The sequence below is a fragment of the Pogoniulus pusillus genome, chromosome 18, assembly GCF_015220805.1.
Source record: "Pogoniulus pusillus isolate bPogPus1 chromosome 18, bPogPus1.pri, whole genome shotgun sequence".
NCBI lineage: Eukaryota > Metazoa > Chordata > Aves > Piciformes > Lybiidae > Pogoniulus > Pogoniulus pusillus.
In genome coordinates this window covers 72,689-100,000 of record NC_087281.1, presented here as the reverse complement: position 1 = coordinate 100,000, position 27,312 = coordinate 72,689, and the positions used below count along the sequence as shown (strand labels likewise).

The following is a 27,312-nucleotide window of genomic DNA, read 5'->3' as shown; positions in this document are numbered from 1 at the left end:
CATCAGACTCTGAACAAAGCTGTTTTCAGCCTCACAAGTAAGCTTTATCATTCTCTGGTCCTTAATGAGTGGATCACTTGTCACTGCAGTTGGAGATACTGATTCTAGTTGATATGAAAGCATGGAGCAATTTTCAGGAGCAACATTTGTAAGAGTCCAGGATGCTCCTTTCCAAACTCTTATTTGCTGAGGATACACAAGACGAAAACTCACCTACAGCTCAATTACTACTGATTTCCTCATTGTTAGAAGGAAAAAGAAGCCCAAAAGCGTGTCTGATATCAATTCAATGTAAGCTTGACATGAAATTTGCAATTGTTAAAGCAAATTTATGTTAAGACATAATTGAAACATTGAAAATTAATGAATATGGCAGAACTCCATGCAGACTCAGTTAAAATGATATGAAGATACATGTGCTTCATAGCTACTAGTATAAATTACTCTGTGAGGACAGACTGAAATAGTTTGGGCTGTTGAGTCTGCAGAAGAGGAGGGTCTCAGGTGACCTTCTTGTGGCCTTCCAGTATCTGAAGGGGGCCTACAAAAAAGCTGGGGAGGGACTTTTTAAGCTCTCAGGGAGTGACAGGACTGGGGGGAATGGAGCAAAGCTGGAGGTGGGGAGATTCAGCCTGGACGTGAGGAGGAAGTTGTTGAGTATGAGAGTGGTGAGAGGCTGGACTGGGTTGCCCAGGGAGGTGGTTGAGGCCCCATGGCTGGAGGTGTTTAAGGCCAGGCTGGCTGAGGCTGTGGGCAGCCTGATCTAGGCGAGTGTCCCTGCCCATGGCAGGAAGGTTGGAACTAGATGATCCTAGATGATCCAACCCTGACTGATTCTATGATTCTATACTTGCATAAATTAGGTAGAATTACTCTCCATACTTTCTCATGTCCTGTGCTTTTCTCTGGCCTAGGAGCATAGCTATTTCAAACCTGTATTATATTGCTTTGCTATTTTTTTCAATAGTTCTGTGCAGTTATTGAATATTTTCTCAAAGCATCTATCCTGTCACTCTTGAGGTTTCAGGTGGAAAACAAAGAAATAGAGGAAAAAATTATTTGAACAAACTGGAGTGAAAGGGAATACTGTGCAAAATGTAGCACACCACTATATTATCCAACTAATTTATAGAAAGCTTTCTCTCTTAACACAGTCAACACTGACATCATTCAGTGTGAAGAAATGACATCTATACGAAATACGTGATTCCCAGTTTATGACATTGAACTGATTCACTCTGTTAAACTCAACATGTTCCTACATGCTCAAGCATTCATTTATGAAATGCTTACTATACCCTAGCAAATATTTGGATCTTACTTTTGAGAAGATAGATCACAGCGTGAGAGTGGCAGTAAGTGGCCAAGACAACAACGGTGTGACTGTTAAGATTTACCTTTTACCCTTTCATTTCCACTAGTATTTTTTTGCACACATAGCTTCTCTCGTCTCCTTCTCGCCTCTTCCAACACAGAATCCTGATGAGAATCAGGTACGGTCACAGCCTGGAGTGGCGGGAGGCTAGGGCGGCTGCAGCAGGTGTCGGGTGTGGGAGGCCGGGTACTCGCCGGGGAAGGTTGACAAAGGATGCTGCCGCTACGATTCCTCCCGCCTCCCCTTCGTACCAGCTCGCGAGCAAGCGATCGCAGCAGCCTCAGACCACACCGCTGCCTCCATCCTCCTGTTCTCTGAGCTTCTCCTCAGGAGGGTTGCTACCCGTCACCAAGCCGACACGGCGCGGGGCCGGCACTACCTCCACCTCCCCTCGGCAGGGGGTCTGAAGGGATCCGCGGGGAATGGTGGGGGGCGGGGGGACCCTTTGCCTTCTGCTCGTTATCCCTCCTGCCGGTGCCGCACCGGGCCACCCGTCTCGCTGAACCCCCGGCGCTGCGTTTGCGCGCTGAGGCATCCAGCGCCTTAGCGTGGTCTTCGCAGCGGAGTTGTCAGCGGCCGTGATCAGCAGCCATCCTAAACAAACAAGTGTTCTGAACTGCAGTCGCTCCCTTTACGGACACCAGCCGACAGCCTCTCGCAGACATCCACGCGCAGTCACAGCCGCAAGAAGAAGAGCACGACGCGAAGCTAGCAAGGTGCTACGGCTGCTGCAACACAGAACTCGAGTAATTTATTCCAATAAATAAAAATGAACTTTTATGTACAAATGTACAAAATCATTACGCACATCTTAGAAAGTAGTCAGAAGTCTAAAAAAAAAAAACCAAACACCCAAAACAAACAACCGAGGGGGGTAACAGGACGTCCACTATGTCTCCTCTCGCTCCCAGCACCCGGCCGCTGGCGGGCGGAAGCCGACGCCTCTCCTTTGTCTCTCGCCTCAACGGCGCTTCCGAACGGCTAAGGGGCTCAGGAGCGTGTGCCTCGCCACCTAGTTCCTACCGGCACTCGCCGGGTCTCCCCCGGCGCAGAGACACTACAAAGGACACAACAGCTACGGACAGTGGATGGCTGCACCGCCTCTTCCACAGGCCCGGACGCCTGCCGTTCCCCCAGCCCCGGTCCCTCGACGGGGCTCAGAGAGTGCCCAGGTGCGGCAGCGTGCCCAGCCTGTCGGAGCGGTCTCGACTGGCAGCGCTCTCCACGCCGCGCAGCCACTCCGTGCACTTCCGCACCAGTCCCTCATCCACCGCGGCCCCCGCCCCCGCCGCCTCCTCCTCCTCCTCATATTCCTCATCGTCGTAGCGGTGCCTGTCGTTAAGCAGCGAAATCTTCAGCAGTGCGCGCAAGTCGCTGCCGCCGGCCCCGACGCCGCGCCAAGCCGGGGCCGGTCTGCCGCCAGGGGACGGGGCTAGCTGCCCCCGCTGCCGCTCTTGGCTGCGGCGCTGCAACAAACGGACAGCCTCCGGTGGTAGGCTCAACGAGAAGCGCAGGGCAGCCTCCCCTTCCGCTCCACCGAGGCTCTCGCAGGAGCGGCTGCTCGCTCCGGGGGCCCCCGGGCGGCCCCGCGGTTGAGGAGCGGCGGGCTGTAGGCGTCCTCCCTGTTCGTCCGGCGGCCGCCGCTGTAAAGAAGAGCAGGGCCAGGAACTGGATAGGGGCCCCGCCCGCTCCGGCGGCGCCCCCCGCGCCTTCCTCGCCGCTTTATCCTCCACGGGCCGGGGAGCTGCCTTTTTGGGTGTTGTCGCCTGCGGCGGCTTCTTGGGCTGTGCCCGAGCAGCGACAGGAGAAGCAGCAGAGGCCGGTAGAATGGGCGGCCGGGACGTGGTGCGGCCGGGAGCACCCTCCGGCTCCTCGCTGCGGGCCCAGGCAGCCGCCGTGCGCGCTCCGGGTAGGGCAGCGCATCTTCCCGCAGGCGGACAGAACCCCGTGGCGCGCCGGGGCTGCAGCCCCATAGCCAGAAGACGACGAGGAGACCCCTGCCGGCAGCACCGCGGGACGCGAGCCCCGTCTGCTTCCACGGCCGCTTCCTTTCTCCCTCGCTGACCCGCCCCCCTTCCCGCCCTTCGCCCGCCCCGGAACACCCCTCTCCAGTGCGCGGTGGGCGTGCGGACAGGAATAGGGGGCTACTGACAACAATCGAGGCCTTCCCGGGCGAGACCGCAGAGGGCGCTGCGCCGCCGCCGCCCCCTCTCCCCACTCCCGTTCAGCCCACAGCGGACTCGAAGGCAGTGCCCGGTGGAGTCATGTTCCCTGGGGCTGGCAGGCTCTGAATTCCACCTGAAGTCCTCAAACGCCCGCCTGGGAAGGGGCAATCTTTTAAAGTCACTTAGCGTGACACCCTCACACCATCTTCAAAACGTTATTTTGAGCTCCTTCACCACTCGAATTACTGTACCCTGAGCAGGCTTGCACCTACATGAAATGCATAACACAAACTTCGCTAAGGCTAAGAGCAGTCCATCTTGGTCACTAAGGAGCTAGATTCAGAGATCTCTCTTCCTAGTGTCCATTCCATCTGTGATTGAAGCAAATCACATTGCTCCACACTTCTGTTGGGTTTCTGAGGAGGAAGGCTGTCACGTCCTACCTTTTAAAGCACCCTAAACAGTAATAGAGGTTTGGAGACGTTTCATGGGGGTAGCAGTAAGCACATGTTCCAAATTAATTCAGTATTACTACCACTCCAACATTCGGTCTAAAAAGCTATGACACACTCCTAGAGATTTTATTTCAAAGCACTATTTTAATCAGGGTACCAGAATTTCAGCAGAAGATGGGTAGGAGGTATGCAGTGGACAAGAACGGATTCTCCACATCTACATTTCTTGCTGTCATAAAAGGGGATTTACACATTGACAATGCTTATGCTATGAACTTTCAGAACATTCATGCACAGCAAACACAATGTGAAAGAGCAAACAATAGCAGTGGAAGAATGCATAGAACCCTATAATTGTTTAAGTTGGAAAAGACTTTTAAGATTCCAGCTGTGACCGAACATACACAATGGCCACTAAACCTGAAGTGCCTTGTCTACATGGTTTTGAACACCTCCAGGGATAGTGATTCTACCATCTCTCTAGGCAGCCTACACCAATGCCTGACCACTCTTTTGGAAATTTCCCCTAATATCTAATCTAAACCTCCCCTAGTGCTACTTGAGGCCATTTCTTTCTTTTCCTATCACTTGTTACTAGGGAGTACAACCTCACTACAACCTCTTTTTAGGTAGCTGTAGAGTGCAAGGAGACAGGGAAAAACACCTTTTCTCCAAACAACCCTGGTTTCCTCAGATACTGCTCACAGGACCTGTTCTCCAGCCCTTCACCAGATGCACTGACCTCTGGACACACTCCAGCAACTCAAGGTCCCTGTAGCGAGTAGCTCAAAACTGAACACACTATTTGAGATGTGGCCTCGCCAGTACTGAGTGCAAGGGCACCATCACTTCCTGGTACAGGCCAGGATGCTGTTGGCCTTCTTGGCTCCCTGGGCAGACTGCTGGCTTGTATTGTCAGATGTCCACCAGAATCCCTAGGTCTTTTTCTGCCAGGCAGCTTCCCAGCCACTCTCCTCCAAGCCTTTATATGGTTGTTGCGACCCAAGCACAAGACCTGGCCCTTGCCAAACTTCATACAACTGACCTCAGCCCATTGGTACAGCCTGTCCAAATCCTTCTGCAGAGCCTTTCTACCTGTCAACAGCTTATAGAGCAGACAGAATTAAGTTATTTTACTCTCAAAGTCATTAAAATGCTATTGCTGCATTGGAGAGGAGAGAGTATTTAAAGATGTGCATGAAGATAAAATACAGAAATCCTTAACACCTAACACAGATACAGGACACATGGAAATTCCCCCCAAACCCCCCCAACCAGGCTAACCCACAAAATCCCAGTGCTCATTTCCTTTCCCCTCCATTGACTTCTGTTAGGCCCAAGCAAGCCCTATTGTGCAGCTAGAAATTCACTAGCCTTGAAGGCCACAGTCAGGTTACTCCCTGTGCTAGTTTGAGGCTAATTGGAATATTTTAATGAGAAAAAATAGATTATAGGCTGTGAAAAGGAAACAATGGTGCTATCTACTTCATTCATAGGCTTGCTGAGATGTATGAAACAAGAACACAAAACATAGATAAGACAGAGCGGGAGAGCCTGTGCGTGTTTCTGTCACAGGGGGTGCCCTGAGCTTCTTCTGTGTAACTCATCCTGCTTTCTAACTCCCTTTGCCAACCCTCCACACCCACCTTGCACATAAGCTATATTCTGGGGTAGAAGGGTGGAAAGAAGGTAGAAGGGTGGTTGGGAGCCCCTCCTGGGGACTCTGGTTTCTGGGAGGGCTGTTGTGTTTCTGTATTAGCTTTAACTTGTGTATTTCTGTCTATAGCTGTATATATATTGTAAATATCTGCTTGTATATTGTGCTAAGCTGTAAATAGAAAGCTTCATTCCTTAACTGCCAGCTAGCTGAGTCTAGTCTGGGTGATTTTCTTAAGGGGGGTGGGGGGTGGGCAGGTAACACCCAAATCATCACACAAGTGTAATACCGAACTTTTCAACAGCTAAATAAAAAAATTAGTTTAAGCGCCTTTAAAACTAATTTATTTTATACATTTAATTTATACATTAGCCATAAGTTTTTACTAAAAGTATTGAAGTATGAAAGTAAAAAAATTACAATACAGCTTTTTAATAACATTCAACAAGCTTTCAACAGATCTTTCATGTACTTCCAGGAAGCTTTATCCCATAAGGCACACGTATAAGCATTTCAAAGAAGCAGTTGATTATAATTTACCAAATCTTTACAACATTTATGAAACTCTGTCTTTGGAAAAGCAAACAATGAATAATATACAAACAGAAATGGCACTCTGTAAATTTTAGACAGAACTGTAAATGACATCTTTACACACATTATCCAGATCTCAGTGTCCTGCCTGCATGGGAGGAATAAACTGTTACTGGATGCAGTGTAGTCTCAAGACTACTTTGCACAAAGCACTTAAATGTATTTTTCTGCTAAAAACAGCCTGAAAGTTCCAGAGTTAAAGCAAACAGTTCACCAAATATATTTTTGAAACTGTTTCTAGTAAATATTAATTTCCTTGCCTTTTGCATTTGGGGGATGTCATACTAAATTGTTACTGGGTTTTTAATGCATGGAAAAGTACGGTTTGTGGAGGAAAATTCACAGAGGAATAAAAGTCAGCTTTTAAAGTGCACAGTGGTTCTTCTTTTTAATTTACCCTAGACAGGTTGTGAAGCATTTAATCACAGCATCCCTTTAAAAAGGAAAAACAATAAGTCATACATATGTATCAACTATTACATTAAAGATATTCCATAAACACAGAAGAAAACAAGTTTATCAAATGCAGGAACTTGGCAGATATCCCTCAGCAAGCACCTCTGCAGCACCAGCTAAACCAAAGGCTCCAGCCTATTCTGATACTCTGGTCACCCCATACTGTCTATGTCTTCCACACTGTTTATGTTCAAGCACATGCTAAAACGCAGACACACCTTTAAAAAACTTTTCCATCACACTCAGTGGCTTAGAAAAGGCAGAGACTTATTCCACAATGGCTAGACAACAAGAGCAGTGCTGAGAAGTCTGCCAAATCCAGACCGTGAGCAAAGCATGGGTTCTTCTAGTTCAAGTCATATCACAGTTGGATCCCCATGTTGAAGGAAAGCAGGACCTATGCTGCACTAAGTGCAGGATGAAATGCTGCCTCAGCCTTAAGTTTTGAAAGACCCGAAGAGGTCTATTTCTTTAACAGATGCTAATCAAACTTTTCTGATCACTCTCTTTAGTCTCCATTGTTCTAATTTTCTCAAAAATATATCAACTATTAAAGAGTAAAATTTGCATATTGGGTTTGTTGCCATTTTGCGTTTTTTGTGCTTCTTTTTTTTGCCATGCCAGCAAGTGATTCAGAAATAACTGGGAAAAAACCCACAAAACCAAAGAACCCACAAACAAGTTGAGCAAATCATTACCACAGTTAAATGAAATAATGGCAGTTTTATTTAAAATCAAGATAAATGCATACTTTCAAGAAATTAGATAACACTGTTCTCTGGCATGTAACATGGGTCAGATCACTATTTCTGTGAGAAAGGCAACCTACATGGGAAATTTATGATAGCATTCCACATCAGCAAGTAACTCAATAATGCCTAAAGAAATCACTGTACTACTAAATGCAGTTTGGGTAAAATGTAGTTTTCTGATTCATAAAATCTATCAAAGATATGCATCATTTAATTTCTTTGATTTTAACTTAATGGTTTTCTGCTCAGCACTTAAAATACTGTTGTTAGGGAAGGAAAGACTAGTGACTAGCAGCTCAAATTGTTTTCTGTGCAGAACAGAACACTTGAAAAATAAAGGAAAAAAAAAAAAGAATGAGCCTAGGAGACTGCCACATGGCCACAGAACTAAGAATTCAGAATATTACTTTTGACTGAAAAAGCCTGAGATGTCAGAAACAGTAAGATGACTATTTGAAGCCTGAGTTCAGTAAGTATTACAATGGAGTAAATACTTCACCTTAAAAAAGTGTATATAGCTTAATTCTCCCTAGATCAAATCTGATTGTTTTTAAAAATATCTACAGTACAGATTTTTTGCAAAGTCACAGAAACACTATAGGAAGATACAGAACTGTAAAATCACAGAATCAGATTGGAAAAGATCTTCAAGATCACCACGTCCAGCATATCACCCAACATTATCTAATCAACTGAATCATGGCACCAAGTGCCACATGCAATCTCTTTTTAAACACTTCCAGGGATCACAGAATCAGTCAGGGTTGGAAGGGACCATAAGGATCATCTAGTTCCAACCCTCCTACCATGGCCAGGGACACCCTACCCTAGAGCAGGTTGGCCAGAGCCCCACTCAGCCTGGCCTTACGCACCTTCAGGGATGGAGCCTCAACCTCCCTGGACAACCCAGTCCAGGCTCTCACCACTCACATGCTCAACAACTTCCTCTTTGTGTCCAGTCTGAACCTACCCACCTCCAGCTTTGCTCCATTCCCCCTAGTCCCTGAGAGCCTAAAAAGTCCCTCCCCAGATTTTTTTATAGGCCCCCTTCAGATACTGGAGGGCCACAAGAAGGTCACCTGGGAGCCTCCTCTTCTGCAGACTCAACAGCCCCAACTCTTTCAGTCTGTCCTCATAGGAGAGGTGCTCCAGCCCTCTGATCATCCTCTTCACTCTTCTCTGGACTCCACCACCTCCCTGGTCAGCCCATTCCAATAGCCAATCACTTTTTCTGCAAAGAACTTCTTCCAAATATCCAGCCTAAAGTACTATGTACTTCATTTGTATTTAAAGCTTATATTAAGCACTACCCTGAGTTCAGATATGTAATTTTCTAAAGATAAAAAGGAAAGAGATGAGGTTATAGATTTTTCTACATACTGAATGTAAGGACATTTTCCCCATCCCTAGCATAATGTGAACCAAATTTTGTTAAGATGAAAGTTATTATATAGACTCACCTTGCAAAAGGAATATATGACAGACTATACCTGTGGGGGGAAAGGAAACATTAACATTTGACAGTGTTCATGTCTCTCCTAGAACCAACTATTTCCCTTTAGTTGAGCATTTAAAAGAAGCAACCCATTGTAACAAAGTATAAAAATGTTTACTCGGTTTAACACTTACTTGAGAAAAGATAGCACATTTGGACAAGTAGAATCATAGAATCAACCCCGTTGGAAGAGACCTCCAAGATCATCCAGTCCAACCTATCACCCTGCCCTATCCAATCAACTAGACCACGGCACTAAGTGCCTCATCCAGTCTTCTCTTGAAGACCCCCAGGGATGGTGCCTCCACCACCTCCCTGGGCAGCCCATTCCAATGGGAAATCACTCTCTCTGTGAAGAACTTCTTCCTAATATCCAGCCTGTACCTACCCTGGCACAACTTGAGACTGTGTCCCCTTGTTCTATTGCTGGTTACCTGGGAGAAGAGTACTAAGTGTGCTGCCAAGAACTTCCTGGTCTACTTTTTTCCTGTTTGTTTTTTGCTCCACTTCCCCTTTTTCCTCCCCATCTTCCCCCTTTTTTGTTTCTGTTTTGGTTTTGTTTTGCTAATATAGTTCATAATTTCTATTGCATGTAAATGCGAAAAAAAATAGCAGATTTACAGTCATCATACTAAAAAAGAATGGAGATTTCTAGGAAACCTGTTCTTCAAGATGAAAGACAACCTTTTTCTGGTCTAAAAGACAATATACATTAGTGGTGGAAGGTCCAAATTATACTTGCCATACATATCCATCACATGCCCTAAAGACCTGTCTGAATACCCACCCTGATCCCCCTTCCCACTTCTTCCTGGGTGGAAGAAGCGGGAAAGCAGACAAAAGCTCTGGCGCTTCTCAGTCTGTCACAGCCCCTATATTTGGCCTTGTTTTGCAGCTTGCTTTGTTTTGTCATAAACACAGGTCAGGGATCCTACACATGTGAATCTTCCTTTTTTGGAGAAATAATTCAGGATTGTTTCTAAGGGTGGTTTTATCTGTTGCTATTGCTCCTAATCCAGATTCAAATCCCTCCTTAACAACATTAGTATACAAGTATGTGCCTAATTGTATTAAAACAGACCTATGGTGCAATATAATACTCAACAATTGTGATTTTTTTTATTCTCTGAAACTTGTTTCTTGCAAGCTCCTAGGCTGTTTTGTCCTCATGCCCAGCCTGATGAAGCTCTGGGACACTTAACAGAAGTGACACTTTTCTGCTGTAAACATGTAGAACATAGTCAGCAGTGTTCTCTCTGCCTAGTATCAAGCATTTACCTGGGTCAAACATGATGTTCAACAGGCCCTATTGTAAACGAATGGTTATTTGTCCTCAGATTCAAGTTCAGTATGGACACTGTGTATTCACGGCATGTTCAAACAAGAACTGTGGTCACTTTGGATCAGTTAAGTACCAAGTAATTCACCTGAGACAAGGACACTGAATATGTTCAGTTCTATCTCCATGGAGAAAAAAGTAACTTCCAAAACTTCTGCCAAACTTGCAAGCATTCACGTGACTATGCTCACATATTACCAAGATGAGCCCTTAGATGTGCTTAGCCCAGAAGCAGAGCATATGAATATACAGTTGCTTTCACAAGAGAACAAAAGGCATGAGTTTTTTGCATATAAATTCCTCTCATAATGCTTCAAATAATTTAAAGTATATTCTACAGCCTGAGAACTTATCATTTTTGTGAGACAACTGCATATACATTTCGCTCAAGTTACACAACAGATTGAGGCTAGCATTTAGATACACTTATGTTATGCTAAGGGTATTATATATAGGTTTTAATCATGTGGGAGTAGGGGTAGGGAGAAGAAACCAAAACGAATTTTAAGAATCTTACCAGGTCATTGCCAAGAACTGCAATATGCAGAATAACACTGCCAAACCTTTTTTGTTCCACTGAGTAAAAAAAAAACCAAAAAACAGAAATATTGCAAGTTATTTCATCCTGCCTCAGTCTATACAGTAAATAGTTCAAAAAAGTCTGTTCAAAAATTCAGCTAACCAATGATGCCTAAATCTCCTTGTCTTAGTTTGCTACTCCTTTCTACTCTAACAGCTTTCCCCTCATTTTATTTATCACTCCATTAGCTGTGAGAACCTTCTCTAGCTTTGAAAACACTTAGCAGCAGCAATGCTAACACTTTCATTCATAAACTCTACAACTCCACTTATGCAAATACAGAAGTTAACTTGGCTACATATTATTCTTCTATGGAATGTAATTACTGCCTGTTTTTCAATCAAGACACCTGAAAGGACTTAATCTGTCTCTCTTCCTTTGTCTTAATCAGTTTAATATTCTGTACTCATGGTTTCTGAAGACCACTGCATATTCTCTGACACATCACTAAGACAAAAGTGTATCTCAACTTGCTTTTCTTATTCCAGTTCCTATTGCAGAGGTCTGCAGACTGACCTGATGCTCTCGATTTTGTATTCTCATCTATGTGACATGCAAATTGAAGAGCATATTTGCTTTGTAGCCAGCAGGCTCATTACTGCACCTAACCTCAACTGCAGTTGAAAACACAAATAACACATACATAAGCTCATCTTTCCTCTACAGGATCTGCATGTTAAAACAGTAATAAAAATACTAAACTAACAAGTTAGACTTTTTTAGATGAATGAAGCAGGCTCACTTACCCAGAACACAGCACACAGTGTCAATAGTAGGCAGAGCTGGGTGGAGATGAAGAGATGAAAACAATTTAAACTCTCCCCAAAAACTCAAACACACCAGAAACTGTGTAAGGATATTTTACTTCAAATAATTAAAAAAAAGAACAATAAAAACAATGACTCACAGGCAGGAGTTAGTTAATCTTTACGACATACAGAGCTAAGCAGTTTGGTACAGTTATTAGGACAAAAAAAAAAAAGAGGTGGACTGAGAAATAATCTCCCTTTAATAAAGCCTCAAATTTAGTTCTGAGGCTAAAGGAACACTTTTTAGCAAAAGGAAGTAAAGATAGCATATTTACCAACATCACAATTGTAGCGATTAATCTTTTTGGCTCAAACATTGCTTTCAGTTGCTTCACTGGCCCCATCAGGAAACACGTACTAACAGGAAAGAAAAAAAACCAAATGGTAAATCACTAAATCACTTTCACATAAATCTTTGTGAAAGACAACAGGCAATTAAACAGTTTTCCAGCAGTCAGAGAGCTACAAAGTGTGTTTGTTTTTTTTTTTTTTTATAGGCATTTCAGTGTTTAGCAACAGACTTGCCAGAACGAAAGGTGAAATACTCCACAAATTCAGTCCCGGAAACAGCTTCTGTACTCAGTTATCCTATGCAAAATTCTCACCAAAAGATCACCACTTACAGCAGAGTTGTTAAGTTGAAGTCTACTGAATTTCATGTTGAGGTAATTATGAGAAATGACTTACGAAAAGAATGTAAAGACCAAACTTTCACAGAGAATTTCAGGTTAACAATAACTTCTTATAATCTCAGGCATGCTGCCTGAATAAGGAAATTGTTAACTCTTTGCCCAAACTCAGCAAGCAAAGAAAAAAAAAGAAAGGAACAGTTCAATAGTTTGTATTAAATCATAGAATCAACCAGGCTGGAAGAGACCTCCAAGCTCATCCAGTCCAACGTAGCACCCAGCCCTATCCAGTCAACTAGACCATGGCACCAAGTGCCCCAAATCCTTCTGCTCTCTTATATACTGTAGTTAACTCAAAGGAAGAATGAAAACCGTCATCAGTGCTACGTTGTACCTGTTCATGCAAAGAAATCTAATATGAGCTAAGAATTCACAACTGTAGTAGTAGTTATCTACCTTCAAATACTCTGGGATAAGGCTCTTCCCTATCATAGAAACTATTCTGTCTTGCAGAAAAATAAAAAAATTTAGTGAGTGAGAATGCCTGTAAACTTGTGGTGGTCCAAATGCTTTACTCTAGAGAAAGAATCAGTCTAACTCTTTTTCTAGCTAATATTTATTTATATGAAATCAAACAATCAGTAGCAGGGAAGAGTATGGTAGAGCTCCTTTCTGAAAACAATCATGAGCCTGGTGAAGTAAACATCTAAGAAGAAATACAGGAATCCACATCCCAAGCGGTAAGCTCAACCCATGATCTTTCACACTCAGATGTTCCCCTAGCAGCAATTTTGTGTATATATTCCTTTATTTTCACCTTCTATTTTAATTCAAGTTGAATAGACAGATCTCAAAAGTCCCTATTACATAGCAAAAAAAAACCCAAACAATTTCTCAATTCAATGGAAACCAAATTTCTCAAAACGGAAAAAAAAAGTGGTTTAAATTTACTGCAATCCAACCCAAAATTTTCTCAGTTTTTTTTGTGGTCTTGCCTGTTGGGCCACAAAATTAAGACATACACACACACAAAAAGAGACCTGAAGAACTAGAATAAAAAAAATTAGTTAACAGGTGAAAAGACAGGGATGTGGCAAACACGATGGTACAAATGAGCGAGGTTCAGGCCTCATAAAATAGGCAGAAAACTATGGAAAGTAAAATGCACTGACACTGATTAGTATTGAAGAGCAGACATCACAAGAGCTTCTCCAGAGATGTAGGAGAACACAAATGGAGCAGAAAGGCTAGAAAAAAAATCTAGAGGATATTTGTTATATACAACACATTCTGTAGGAGATGCACTTGTCATATCACCATTTTCATGTTTGTGCCTTGAAAGCTATAGCACAAACAGGCTAGACAAGACAACTAAATAAGAGTGGTAATTATATTTGTTTTAAATACAGACTTGCAAATGAACCTCAGAAAGGTTAAAGTCTCAAAGGGATAAGGAGATTTGTCACTTCCTACTGTTCATACAATAGTTGCCCATTGTTCAGATCTGAAGGACACAATGCTTCTCATTCTAGCTGGAGTCCAGACTAGAGTTTTACTGCATTCTCTTAAAAGAAGCACCAGTTTGTAAAAGCTTTCCTCTTACAGTTCACTGACAATGAGACATGACCCAATTTCTAAAGTATTAATTTCAAGCAGTGAAAACACACAGAATTGCTAGGCAAAGTCCCCACAACAACCAACCAGACAAAAAATCCCCAAGCCACACAACAAAGAATAAGGCACGGGAGAGAAAGGGAAATAATTGGGTTTGTCCATTTACTAGGAAAAGTATTGCTGTTTTAGTATGAGATGGGAAAATTAATCTTCATTTTATAGGTTCCAGTATAATCATCTTTATCCCCTTACAGATTTGTTGAGATGCTTTTCTTTAATATTAAAACCACATGAGAATTTTAACAGATTAACAATGCTTTGACTCAAGAGCTAAGTGCAGTCACAGTGTTCTGAGCCCCATCACCATGCTTCAAACATGATAAGGCAGTAAGAGAAGGAGAACAAACAGGAACTGTTTCTTGTATGTCTTTCAAACAATGAAAAAAAAGAGTTTTAGATTCTAGGAAGTCCCTTCTGCAAATCTTTTAAGACTAACTGCAACGTGGTACACTGCAAAATACCAAGCATAGACTTTAAAAACATGCTGTGAATGATTTTTAGATTCCGCGTGGCCTCCTGAACCTCTCTCTTTTCAGAAGAGTATTCCTAGAAATTAAATAATATCTCCAGTAAAAGCAAAAAAGCTCTTTCCAGTAACAAAGTATCCACATAGTGGGCAGACTACCAGTTTGCCTCTGAAACAAAGGTACCTCTGTAACTGGCAAAGTACTTGGCAGTAAAAACTATAAAATAATCAGCATTTGTTACTTGTACTTCAAATAGCAGTGGTGATGTGTCTACAAAACAGTCACATAAAATATTACGAGGCAGTGACAAACAAACAACCATTATTAGCATTTTAATAGGGAAACAATGGGACGCAGTCTCAAGTTGTGCCAGGGAAAGTATAGGCTGGATGTTCGGAGGAAGTTCTTCACAGAGAGATTGATTGGCATTGGAATGGGCTGCCCAGGGAGGTGGTGGAGTCACCATCCCTGGGGGTCTTCAAGAGAAGACTGTCTGAGGCACTTAGTGCCATGGTCTAGACGACTGGATAGGGCTGGGTGCTAGGTTGGACTGGATGATCTTGGAGGTCTCTTCCAACCTGGTTAATTCTATGATAACAAACAATTCTAGAGCAAAAAGTATATAAATGCAGATTCAAAGGAAGGTACTTCTCTGGTTATAAAAAAGAAATCATACCTGGCTAATGCAGCAATATTTCCCAGGGTATAAAACACTGCAAAAAGTTTGATCCCCTTTGGGAGCCATAGCAATGCTGTCCCCTACAAAAGACAGGTTATTTGCATATTTTTAATTACTTAATTCAATTTGTTTAGATTTTAGTCTACAAATACATTTTCAGGCTATGAAAAGTGTCCTAGAAGATTATACTGCTCTCAGATTTGTATTAGTCAATATCCAACACATTTCTATTGCCACCTACTGGCAAAATCATGGATCAATTTAGTGTGTTTCACCATAGTTTCACAACTAGATAATGTATACTTACATTGATTATAGAATTTATTTGTACTGTTTATATTTGATTTATGATGCTTTCACTTTCGTTGCAACACCCCACCAAACATCATACACCTCTGTAGACGAAGGATAAAATGTTTGTCGTGGGTTTTAAAGAGAGTCGACAGAATTGAAGCTCTCGAATTGGAGGAAAAAACCCCACAGAATTATATTTGGAGAGATACAGAAAAGAAATTACAGAAGCAGATACAACAGCCATGGAAAACCCCCTTGAATTTTCTTCCAGCCCAAAACTAAATCTGTAATCTCCAGTGCTCTAATCCTCCTCTCCCAATGCCTCTCCAATCCAGAGAACTAAACACAAGCCTCTGAAGGCCCCAAACCAGACCTTCTCCTTATGTTTGTCCCGATAAAGTGGCTCCTGCTGGACACAGGGCAGGAGGGAGAGGAAAGGAGAACGAGATGGCCTTGCCATTAGTTCATAAAGAGAAAGCAGTATTATGGGATTGAGTAACAAGCTTCTAGTCCCCAGAGGCTTTTTAACCCTATTGTTCTCAATCTGGGATGATGTTATAAAGCCACACTAACATCCACCATCTCCTTTCTCCTTCCATCAACTCTCTGGAGCAAATCTACACAATGAGACTGTAAATGGAAATATTTTAGAAATCTTGAGTCCAGGCATGTGCTAGTTTGAGCCTAGCTGGGATATTTTGGTGAGAAGAATTAGATTATAGGCTGTGAAAAGGAAACAATGGTGATGCCTACTTCACTCATAAGCATGCTGAGATATTTAAGAACAAGAATACAAACACAGATAAGAGTCTTTCTCTGGGCTTTGGGCTGCACTTTTCTAACTTGCCGCCTGACTTGTCCTTCTGCTTCCTAACCACCCTGGCCGACCCTCCAAACTCACCTTGAATGTAAGGCAAAGTCTGGGGTAAGGTGGGGTGGTAAGAAGGTGGAAGGGTGGTTGGGAGCCCCTCCTGGGGACTCTGGTTTCTGGGAGGGCTGCTGTGTTTCTGTATTATTTTTTAACTTGTATATTTCTGTCTATAGCTGTATATATATTGTAAATACCTGCTTGTATATTGTACTAAGCTGTAAATAGAAAGCTTCATTCAAATTTCCAGAGTGGCTGAGTCTAGTCTGGGTGATTTTCTTAAGTTGGGGGGGGGGGGGGGGGGGGGGGCAGGCAGGTAACACCCAAACCATCACAAGGCATCTCTTACTTTCATTAAGCACGAAAAAAATCCAAAGCCTTCTGCTGCTCACAGTCCCTATGATGATCTAGCAAAAATAGAGCCTAAACTAGAAGCAAAACATGGCATTTCAGTTTGCTTAGGTTTTTAACTTCTTTTGCTTTAAGCTGTAATGTGGATATCCTGGTTTGGAAATAAGTAAGTATATACTATCCAACTGCAATTTCAGTGGGAATCTGTGCTGTCACTTTGCAGAAATTGTGGGAATTTGCAAGAGATGAGTGTAATTGTATTCCACAAGGAAAGCCTACAGACACTTTGCAAAGGCTAGATGAAATTAAAAAGCACAACCTGCAGTGGTGATAGTTTGGGTAGCAAGGAGCATAATAAATATTCCCAGAGGTCCATAACCTGAAGCAGACAAATCAGAGGCTTCTCCACCAATGAGAGGCTATCCCTTCGTGAGCACTTCAAACAATTAGCATGTGGTTGCTCCACAGGTGCTGCTTCCTGTCATGACACAAGCCTCCTTGGTTTAAAAACCTTCCATGGTAGATGAAGCACGCAGCAGAAGTCACTTAAACAGTGGCAGAAACAGAAACTAAAGCACATGAGACAAAGTTCCTCCACCAAATGCATTACAAATCAAAATCATTTGCCTAACAGTCTCCGCAAAAACTGTAAATGTCATCCACACATGTTAATTGAAGGCTGCTGACTGCTTCCATCAAAAGTCATGCTCTGTGAAGAACTAACACTGTACTTCATAATGAAAATAAAACATTAAAATTGAAAGAAAACTTACAAAATTAGTACTCTGGATAGCTCCTTACTGCTTCTGGGACTTTCCATGCAGATAAAAAAATGTTTTGTACTGCAAATTACCTGTGCTAGATTTTGATAGACCAAATTAATTAACAGATTTCAACTTCTATCTGCAAACTTGAGCTTCCTGCCAACACCTGAAGGTCAAGAATGAACAAATTATTTGCTGGGTGTAAGACTAATAGAAGTGCAGCAGGCTTTTAAAGTGCCAACATTCTACCATAGTCATCACTTATTGACTTGCGAGTGTGACAGCTTACATTTGTTTTGAGGTCAGCCTTTAAAAACCTTTCAAGCTTCCTCCTCTTCTGTTTCACTGGGGAGAAAAAAATAAGATGGGTACACCCAGAACAACAGCAAAAGCTGTTCCCTGGTACACTTCTCATCTAAATTAAAAACACAACACATCTCATCAGTGTTTGAACCTTTGAATAAGAAATTTTACTACACTACAATAAAAATGCTCCGTTGTGAATGGAGGAAAGATGGCCAGAATTGTACCTTGTAGAACAACCCCTACATGCTAGTCATACACTTTCGGTTCAGTTAAAGTTATGGATCCAAAATTTAGGACACAGGATAAAGCAAATACAGGGTCACATATTAAGTATGAATATGAGTAAGGTACTACTGGAGAACATGAATTAACAAAGTTCAGAGAAAAAAAAAAAAACCAAACATTTTACTTACAAGAACAGAACATACAATGCCCGCAACAAAGCATATTGCAAACCACCTGACTCGAGTACCAAAGCTGAGTGTTGAGGCATCAAGGACCTTAAGAGGAGGAGAGAGAAAGGCATGTTATGAGAAACCCAGTTTTAAACAATTTAAAGGCCATTTTCTTCTTTGCTACTGAAGTCCTTAATTTCAAACAAACTCGTTTGCTTACAAGTTGCCTGCATATCAAATACATTAGTTTAAGAAAATGTATTATCAATCTGGAAATGTATTTCCAAAACAAACAAAAAATACAAAACCCATGAAGATATATTCTGGCACTCAAGAAATACAGCTCCACTGACAAATAGACCTTCTGTTCACCATACAAACATTCTCACAACTACTCAGACAGAAGGATGAATGGACCTTCTAGCAACTTGCAGATGAACCTATGTATTTGTACAGCACTCTATGTCCCTATAGACATTACTATCTTTTCCCATTACTAGGCAGAAGCCATTGTACATATTATACAGGCATGCATTTATGTGCTGTCATGAATAAGCACCTATAAGTATGCCAACAAAGAGCTTTGACTACTTGATGATCTGTGAGGTCTCTTCCAACCCTGATAATACTGTGATACTTTCTACCTGCAGAAGCATTACTAAGTTAATCAAATTATTTTGAATATTTATTTAAGAAGGGTGATCATAACACTAACAATAAACTTCTATGCTTGCATACTGTCTGAGCAGAAACAGTGCAAGATACAATATTGTTCCTAATTCTTTAATCTGTGTTCAGCCGCTACTTGTAAGTCCCCACTGCAAGCATTACTAATCCACTTCAATTACTGTTTCTCACAGGATGAATGAAAGCCTTGGCAGATTTAACACAGTTTGTCTTGTAAGACTTGTTTAAAGGGTCATTTTACTTCCCACTTCTCCAGAGTGATTCCACAACCTGTAAGAGCCCTTCATGAGCTGAGCTGGCTGACAACTCACAAAGTGAGAAGAGAACTAGTGTTCCTTCTACTCAGATTACTTAATCCTACACAGTCTAGCATAGGATGATGAGCCAAAACAGCTCAGCAACAAGTCAGAAAAATGGTATGGCTGATATAAGAGGTAGGGCCACAGAGCTGGCAGAGGAACAGCCCATTTCAGCAGATGTGACTTGTTAGATATGCTCAGCTTACCCTCTCCATCCATGCTGTAAGAACAATGTATTTCAGTTTACTTCAGGTAACTAAAATTAAATATACTTTCTATTCTAAACTGCTCTATTAAGCAAAGTGTTGCTTCAGATTACATAACATGACTATAAAAAGCCAACTTTCACATTTGTTCAGATGACACAAGCAAACTTACCCTCTTGTTATGTAGTTCTACAGATATTTAAAACTAAGTACTATAAAACAAACACACAAGTTAGGGTTTCCTCAACAGATGAGTTTGATGTTCCTTCTACTCGCTTGAGAAATTTCTCTTTCATGTAGTGGTAACTGAACGAATGTAATTTGGTTACTGCTTCACACGATTTCATGTGTGTACAAGTGAAGATTCCATATCTAATTTAATAGAAAAGGGCCACATACATGCATGCATTTATGTGCTGTCATGAATAAGCATCTATAAGTATGCCAACAAAGAAGAGCTTTGACTACTTGATGATCTGTGAGGTCTCTTCCAACCCTGATGATACTGTGATACTTTCTACCTGCAGAAGCATTACTAAGTTAATCAAATTATTCTGAATATTTAAGAAGGGTGATCATAACACTAACAATAAACTTCTATGCTTGCATACTGTCTGAGCAGAAACAGTGCAAGACACAATATTGTTCCTAATTCTTTAATCTGTGTTCAGCTGCTATGAGAACTTCCCAAAGGTCAGAAGATGCAGCTTACCTTGTTAGGTCCAACTCTTTATCCTTATGTAGGCATTAAAGAAATAGACAAAAACAGTAACTGAAGGATGGTTTAGTGTATGAAATAATATTTGATAGTCATATTCCTGAATGTCTATCCACGTAACATGTACAAGAAGAGGTGGCAAGACATAAACTTTGAATCATGCTTGGCACTTATTAATGCAACCAATCATGCGTGTACATACAGGCCGAAAAAAACCCCAAACCTTTCCATACTGGCTTAGAAATGAAGTGCTGAATGGGCCAACACTGTCACTATACTCAATGCACACATTTCAGAGGCTTAGAAAACAAGCAAAGGATGAAGGTAAATTCTTTCTTCAGCTATATAAGGCAAATTTCTGCTACTTACTGCTATTCTGCTTTTAATAACTGACAGTGCTCCCAAAACAACTACCAGGAAATTTCACTCTTCATATAATTTGAAAATATTTTTATCTTCATTTAGATTCCTAACAGTTGCTAGGTAAAAAAATATGAACACTAAGTGAATCACATAGCAGCTAAAAAAAAATCCCCACAAAATTAAAAAAAAGTTTTAAAACTAATTTAATTCATTTTATGGATTTAATTCTTTAAAATTCAGATTGACATACATGCATATGAAGTTCAGGAAGATAAGCTGTGGCACAAAGGCTGATATATCACAACCCAGAACTGCCTGTAATAATTAGCATAAAATGAAAGCTGATCCTCCAACCATTCTTTGTTCCATCACTGTTTAAGTTACTGAGTTGGACCTAGTCAATGCAATGTTTAAAATCTTGAAACTGAAAATCTAGTAATGCAGTTTTTTTAGTATCTGATACAATTTTTAATTTCACAGAAGAAATAGAACTGGTTACTGTAGTGAAGGTGGTGGAGCTGCCATCCCTGGAGGTGTTCAAGAAAAGACTGGATGAGGCACTTAGTGCCATGGACTGTTTGATTGGACAGGGCTGTGTGATAGGTTGGACTGGATGATCTTGAAGGTCTCTTCCAACCCGGTTGATTCTATGATTGAATAACAGGTACACAGTTCAACTGGTTAAGCCACAAATTAAGTTTGTTCTGAAATGCTAGGCTGTACTTTACAGAAGTTGAAAGCCTGACACAGTACTTGCTCACTCAGTCATATCCGCTGCAGGCGCAGGAATTTCTGAGAGAGGCTGTGAGACACCCTGATGTAACAGCTTAATTTATTGCACCTACGACCAGAGACTACAACCTGGAACCCTAATTAAAATATAGTAAATGTAAGTCGTCTATGCAACAAAGGCAGGAAACCATGTATGGGTGATCAGAACTCTACTGTCTGCATAAACCATACTGCTAACTCTAGATTTCAGATAAAAAGAACTGACATTACACTCTACGATATTTGTGCTAGCAGAAGACTGAAAACATTGCCATGCAAATTCCACACTTAAGGCAAGATTCATATAGAGACCCTATGCAGTGGCAGCTGCAAGGGAGTTCCTGTAAAAGATACAGGTCTTCCTATACAGCTTATCACCTTGTTTCTAAACAAGAAAAAAAGAAACAAGTTAACAAATAGAAGCCCTTGTTTTTCTATAGCTAAACTCTAATCCCAAACTCTCAGGCAAAAAGCAAAGGTATTCAAAAAAAAACCAAGATATGCAGAAATCAAGAGGAAATCCTAAGCGGAAACTGCAAGTCTTGTAGTAGTTTAACATACAAAGTGTAAGGACAGGTAAAGTGTCTTTACAGAAGCATAGTTTGCTATGGACATACAATGAATCACATGAACGATAATCAGCAAGGCTGCCCTGGATCAAAAAGATCTACCTAGTCTCCTCCCATATATTAATGGCCTTGTAAGAGTTTTCCACATGGGCAGCCAAATAAATAGAAATACTTTATTCTGCAGGTTTCAAGGAAGATTCCAGAAGATAACAATTAAACTTACTACCAAGAAAAAAATGTAAGAATATGCAAGTAGTAGAGAAAACTCAATTGCAAAGAAATGTTGAGCGCATTTGCATAATTCAGTTCCTAACTAATATTTGAAAACAAAAAAAAGGATATGTTTTCGTGTCTCTGAAAGGCTTTTCAATCAATACTTTAGAACAAAACATTAAGAAATGCAACTACCTGGCCTATTCCTTATTGCTAACATCCCAATGAATGCAGTTCTCCATCAACAACTATCATTCAACTACACTCAGAAATAGCCCAATGTCTCAGACAACTTTTATATTAGTTTTGGTGTTAAAGAGACTAAACAGCATAATGCTGCCCTGTAAACATCATTACACTGGTATATTTACAACTCATTATTGACTTAAAAAATATAAATTCATTTTCTGAGAAAAAACAAAACCAACCAACCAAACTAGAATAGCTGATTTAAGAAATGATAGTCAAGTCATCTGAAGACTTCAGAAAGTACACAAATGCTTCACTGAACCCACACAGTTGCCTCACTACGTGCTTTCCCTCTACTTAACAAGAAGTACTGCTGCCTTCATGGTAGTGGTTCTGCAAAAAATCAAGGAGCAGAATATAGATATCTAGCAACATGAACCATATGACAGCTATTACACAACTGTCAGCTAGTCCAAAGAAAGGGCCATTGTTTTTAACTGAACATATGACTCAGTTCCAGAAAGGCCATCTAAAAGAGATGATTTTACAAACAAAATGCATAAACTTCTATTTTCTTTCACAATGGGTGCACCTACTTTTTTACTGTTTACATAGATTTCAAGAAGTCAACATCATTCAGCTGTAAAGCTGTAGCTCCAGTGAATGTCACATATGAATTTCCTCACTAAAAAAGATTTGATTCCCAGTGTTCCTGAAATACACGGCTACTTTGAAAGAAATTGACAGCAGAGACACTACCTGACCTAAGTACTTGAGTTTTCCTTCAGCACTTACTTAAAGAAGATCCTTCTGGTTCATCTTCCCAGCATGAATCTCCTTTGCAGTACACCAAAGACACATATGTTTTCTTCTACTGGGTCAGACTTTTCCTATTTAAAGTTGTCTCCAACTATAACAAACAATAGTCAAATCATACCAAAAGAAGTGTGGTCAGCAGATCCAGAGAGGTGATGTCTGGAGATATTCAAGGTCAGGCTCAACAAGAATCTGGGCAATCTGCTCTAATAGAGAATGTCCCTGTTGACTGCAGGGAGTTGGATTAGGTGACCTTTGAAAATCCCTTACAATGCAAACCATTCTATGATTCTGACACATAATTTAGTTACTGACATTAAACAAGTTACACATTCTTAACTCAGGTCTCTCCTTCTCAAGATATGTATCAAAAATACTGAATATTCAGGCATTTATCTGTTGATTACTGCTTGAAAAGAATGCATCACAGCATCACGTAAAGAAAACCTCCTTTATGCAACCATGTGCATTTTTCATGTGAAACGTGCTCAGGGATGGAAAAGTAATTATCTTGGAACGAACAAAGATTAACAGAAATGCAAGTATGTCTTTGATAATTTTGAGATAAGATCAGAAGGTGAGGCATCCCTCCCAAATGCTGGAAGTCACTTCTGGTGCAGAAGCACACGTTGCTTCCTGAATTTGTCTGGTGTGAATACAATTAAGCTGCTTTACTGTAGCAAAGAGGTCAAGTTCACAGGGAGATGGTGGAGTCACCATTCCTGGAGGTGTTGAAGAAAAGACTGGATGAGTCACTGAGTGCCATGGTCTAGTTGATCGGCTAGGGCTGGGTACTAGGTTGAACTGGATGATTTTGGAGGTCTCCTCCAGCCTGGCTGATTCTGTGACTTTATGTCAAGCAGCAAGCTGCAAGAACTAACATTGTGCTATAAACACCACGTACACTGGGGCTGTGCTGGTTCGTGAAGGTCTACTAGCTGCAGCTCAGATCCAGGCTGCTCTATGCATCAGCTTTCTCCACCACACAGCCAGTACACAGCATCAAAACAACTCACAATGCAGGGCACTTCAACCTGGAGTCAGACCGACTAAAAGGAAGCTGATGGTATAGATGGTTCTTTGTAACTACGCTCAGCTTTGCTTCAGTCCAGGCGCCTCAGAGTTATACTTAAGGAGTATGTGGCTAAAAAGGCACTTCAGCACAATGAACATGAAAAAAAAAACCTATCTAGAGAAAGCCTTTTCTTTTGCAGATTCAAGCACGTAAGGAAACAGATTGGCCATTTAGAAAGAAAATCTACTGTTAAAACTGAACACCAAGTACCAAGTCCATATAGGAGGATGACTACACACAAGACGTGGGGACTCTAGAGACAGAACATGGGAAAGAAACCCAAACACCTCCAAGCCATCAATACAACAAGCAACTTCTCCACACACCGAAAATTCGCCAAAACTCTTACTCCTGTGCAAGGCCTAGGGCCCACGAACCTTGCTATCCGGCACAAGCAACAAAGTTCCGTCTCTTCTTTGCCTCCCCCATTTACTGACGCGGACAGGCATGCGGGCGGACACCGGGGGGTGCGGGTGCGTGCACGGGACACAGAGAGGGGAAGAGTGGGACACACGGCGCGCCCAAGGCTGCCAAAACCAGTGCGGGCCTGGGTCTGGAAGGCTTCAGCAACGCCCCGTCAGGGGGCTGGCGACGCTTAGCCCGCCGTGAGGAAAGCGGCACCGTCCCGCGAGATGCAACTCGGCAGCTGTTAGCAGCTGCCAATGCCAGGAAGGGGAAGATGAACCGGGCCTCGTCGGACGGTACCTGCGCCGTCAAGCCCTGCTCTTCGTCGTCCTGCCCGGTCAGCACTCGCCGCAGTTTCTCCATGCCGTCACTCGGGCAGCACTGAAGAGGAAGGAGCTCAGAGCAGCCAAGCCCAGCTGCACCGAAGGGGCCGTGCCGTAATAACAGTCCCCGGCCGCGCCGCTGCCCCACCCGGAAGTGACGTGCCCGCTGGCGGGGGCTGAGGGAGGTGCCTCCGGCGCCAATCCGGAGCTCTGCCGCTCCAGACTGGGTGAGCAAGGCAACAGGGCGGGACTCGGTGAGGAGGAGCTTTTTTAGTGGCCTCTGGCTTCATCGGTCCCTACGGAACTGGGTTATTTCAATGCACGCGGAAGGCGCTGGGCTAGGCTCGGTAGCGCGGATTCCTAGCCTTTTGTTTAGCTAGAGAGTGGTGACATCGTGGTTTTACACGACCCTGATAGAATGGCAGTGAGGCCACGATGGTGCTGCAGAAGAAAAGGATCTGGACCGCGCTCAGGCTCGTTTGTGCCGTGAGAGGCTGCCTCGCTTCAGAGCACAAGCGTCGTTGTGGGCAGTGGAGCCTCCTGCCTGCTCTTACCTTGGTTGTGCCATGGAACGGGCATGAGTAGGCTGAGCATTGGATAATGCAGCAGGCATGCTGCAAGCACCAATATAAACAGCCTCAATGCACCTTGAATTAGGGGTGCCTGTTGTGTCTCTGCTGCTCAATGCTCATTGCAACACAGCATCACAGAATTGTTAGGGCTGGAAGGGACCTCAAGCATCAGCCAGTTCTAACTCCCCTGCCACAGGCAGGGACACCTCGCACTAGAGCAGGTTGTCCAGAGCCACATCCAGCCTGGCTTTAAAAACTTCCAGGGATGAGGCTTCCACTGCCTCTCTGGGCAGCCTCTTCCAGTCTCTCCCCATCCTCATGCTGAACAACACCCCAAAAAGTCCCTCTCCAACTTTCTCAGAGCCACCTTCAGATGCTGGAAGGCCACAAGAAGGTCTCCGCAGAGCCTTCTCCTCTCCAAATTCAACAACCCCAACTCTCTCATCTGCCCTCTCAAAAACAAAACATTGACAATTAAGAGGTTCAGATGAAAATTTCCCAACCTGATTTTCACCAACCAAACACTTGCCTGAATCCTCTGCTTGCCGCAGGCAGGCAGGAAGTTGGCAGCTCCTCTGTTTCAGGCATTCGGGGCTCAGACCGCATGCTCTGTGTCCTGAGGGGAAAAGAACTGCTTCAGATTTTCTCAGCACTTGAAATATTTTAGTTAACAAGCTAAAAGAACCCAAACAGGCTTGGAGCAACCTGGGCTAGCGGAAGCTGTCCCTGCCCAGGGCACAGGGGCTGGACCTAGATGAGCTTTGAGGTCACATCCAACCCAAACTGTTTGGTGATTTTACGAGCATAAAGAACAGCCTGGAAGGGGAAAAAAAGAGTGAAGAGGTCTTGAAAACTGTCACTTTCTCACCTTTTCAGCACTATCAGCAGTTTCATTTTGTTCATTGGCTTGGAGTATTTTTAGGGTTGGAAGGGACCTCTGGTCCAATCCTGCAGCTAAAGGAGGACATCCACAGCAGCTTGCCCAGCATTGGCCAGCTGGGGCTGGAATCCCTCCGGACAAGGAGACTCCGTAGACTCTCTGGGCAGCCTGCTCCAGGGCTCCAGCACCCTCACAAAGAAGTCTCTTCTCACATTCAGCTGGAACCTAGGGTCAAGTTAGAGCTCACTGCCCCATGTTCTGTGACTGAGCACCACTGACAAGAGTCGGGCCCAACCTCCTGGCTCCCTACCCTTTAGCCAGTCTTTTCCTTTTAAGCAGAAACACACTTTGAACCTTGCTTATCATGAGGCCAGTAGAAATGCTTCTTAGAAAAATGCATTAATTCCTCTCATAGGTCCAGTCAGGAATGCCCTACGCTGGAATAGCATGCACTCTGCTGCTGCTTTCTAGGAGCCTAACACATTGGTGTGGCCGTTTGAGCTGATCCTCTAGCTCAGACATAGGGGAGAGATGAACATTCCAGGGATAGGCCACATAAATGGCAACAATAGATAAATTAATATAATTTCATTGGAGCATCAAGAACTTAATGTCTAGAAGCACAGCTTGTTCTCCCCCTTCTCCCGCTGGCTTCTGCTGCTGCAGCTTCGCCTATCTTCCCCGGCTGCTGTTTTGGCTACTGCTGCTTCTGCTGCTTCGCCGCCGCTTGACCCCTTCCCCATCTCCCTTAAGGTTATTGTATTGGGTTTTTTTTCCCTTCCTTCCTTCTCTAGTTATTATTTCTCTTTACATTGTTATACTTCTATTATAAGAAAATACAATTTCATCTTTCCCTGACTTTCAAAAAAAGGATGGGTTTTGTGTTGTGCTGAGTCGACTTCTCCCCGGGGGGCACCTCCCCCAACCCGGGACAGGATTCTTTCTTCGGGGGAGGCTTTTGAAAGTCAGGGAAAGATGAAATTGTATTTTCTTATAATAGAAGTATAACAATGTAAAGAGAAATAATAACTAGAGAAGGAAGGAAGGGAAAAAAAACCCAATACAATAACCTTAAGGGAGATGGGGAAGGGGTCAAGCGGCGGCGAAGCAGCAGAAGCAGCA

General features: G+C 42.7%; 2 protein-coding genes across 5 annotated transcripts in view; both read right to left on the bottom strand.

Moving 5' to 3' along the window:
- PRR18 (proline rich 18) overlaps positions 1-3,634 on the bottom strand; it is a gene marked incomplete at its 5' end in the record, with an annotated part of 4,721 nt that extends 1,087 nt beyond the window's left edge. Inside the window, 2 exon segments of the mRNA XM_064158186.1 lie at positions 1-3,381; positions 3,383-3,634. The exon segment at positions 1-3,381 is cut by the window's left edge and continues 1,087 nt beyond it. Coding sequence (XP_064014256.1) covers positions 2,533-3,381; positions 3,383-3,634 — 1,101 coding nt within the window.
- Positions 3,635-5,973: 2,339 nt separating this feature from the next.
- On the bottom strand, positions 5,974-24,948 carry SFT2D1 (SFT2 domain containing 1). Of its 4 annotated transcripts, none has more exons than XM_064158226.1 (8): positions 24,716-24,948; positions 20,009-20,031; positions 18,123-18,209; positions 11,953-12,034; positions 11,615-11,650; positions 10,806-10,864; positions 8,915-8,944; positions 5,974-6,679 (listed from the first exon to the last, which is right to left on the bottom strand). In XM_064158226.1, exons 1-8 carry the CDS (start codon positions 24,776-24,778, stop codon positions 6,640-6,642), a joined length of 420 nt encoding a protein of 139 aa, XP_064014296.1. In that variant the 5' UTR covers positions 24,779-24,948; the 3' UTR covers positions 5,974-6,639. The 4 variants fall into 4 exon arrangements, with proteins under 4 accessions (XP_064014296.1, XP_064014294.1, XP_064014293.1 ...); XM_064158224.1 differs by lacking the exon at positions 20,009-20,031 and adding an exon at positions 15,124-15,206 and having other exon boundaries at positions 24,716-24,933; XM_064158223.1 differs by lacking the exons at positions 20,009-20,031; positions 24,716-24,948 and adding exons at positions 15,124-15,206; positions 24,388-24,699.
- Positions 24,949-27,312: the final 2,364 nt, after the last annotated feature.

Coding starts and splice junctions, on each gene's coding strand:
- SFT2D1 (XM_064158223.1), bottom strand. CDS start 24,459: ATGCCTGTCCGCGTCAGTAAATGGGGGAGGCAAAGAAGAGACGGAACT. Junction 11,651..11,952: donor TCGCTACAATTGTGATGTTG/GTAAATATGCTA, acceptor ATCTCCACCCAG/CTCTGCCTACTATTGACACT. Junction 10,865..11,614: donor CACTGTGTGCTGTGTTCTGG/GTAAGTGAGCCT, acceptor TTTTTTACTCAG/TGGAACAAAAAAGGTTTGGC.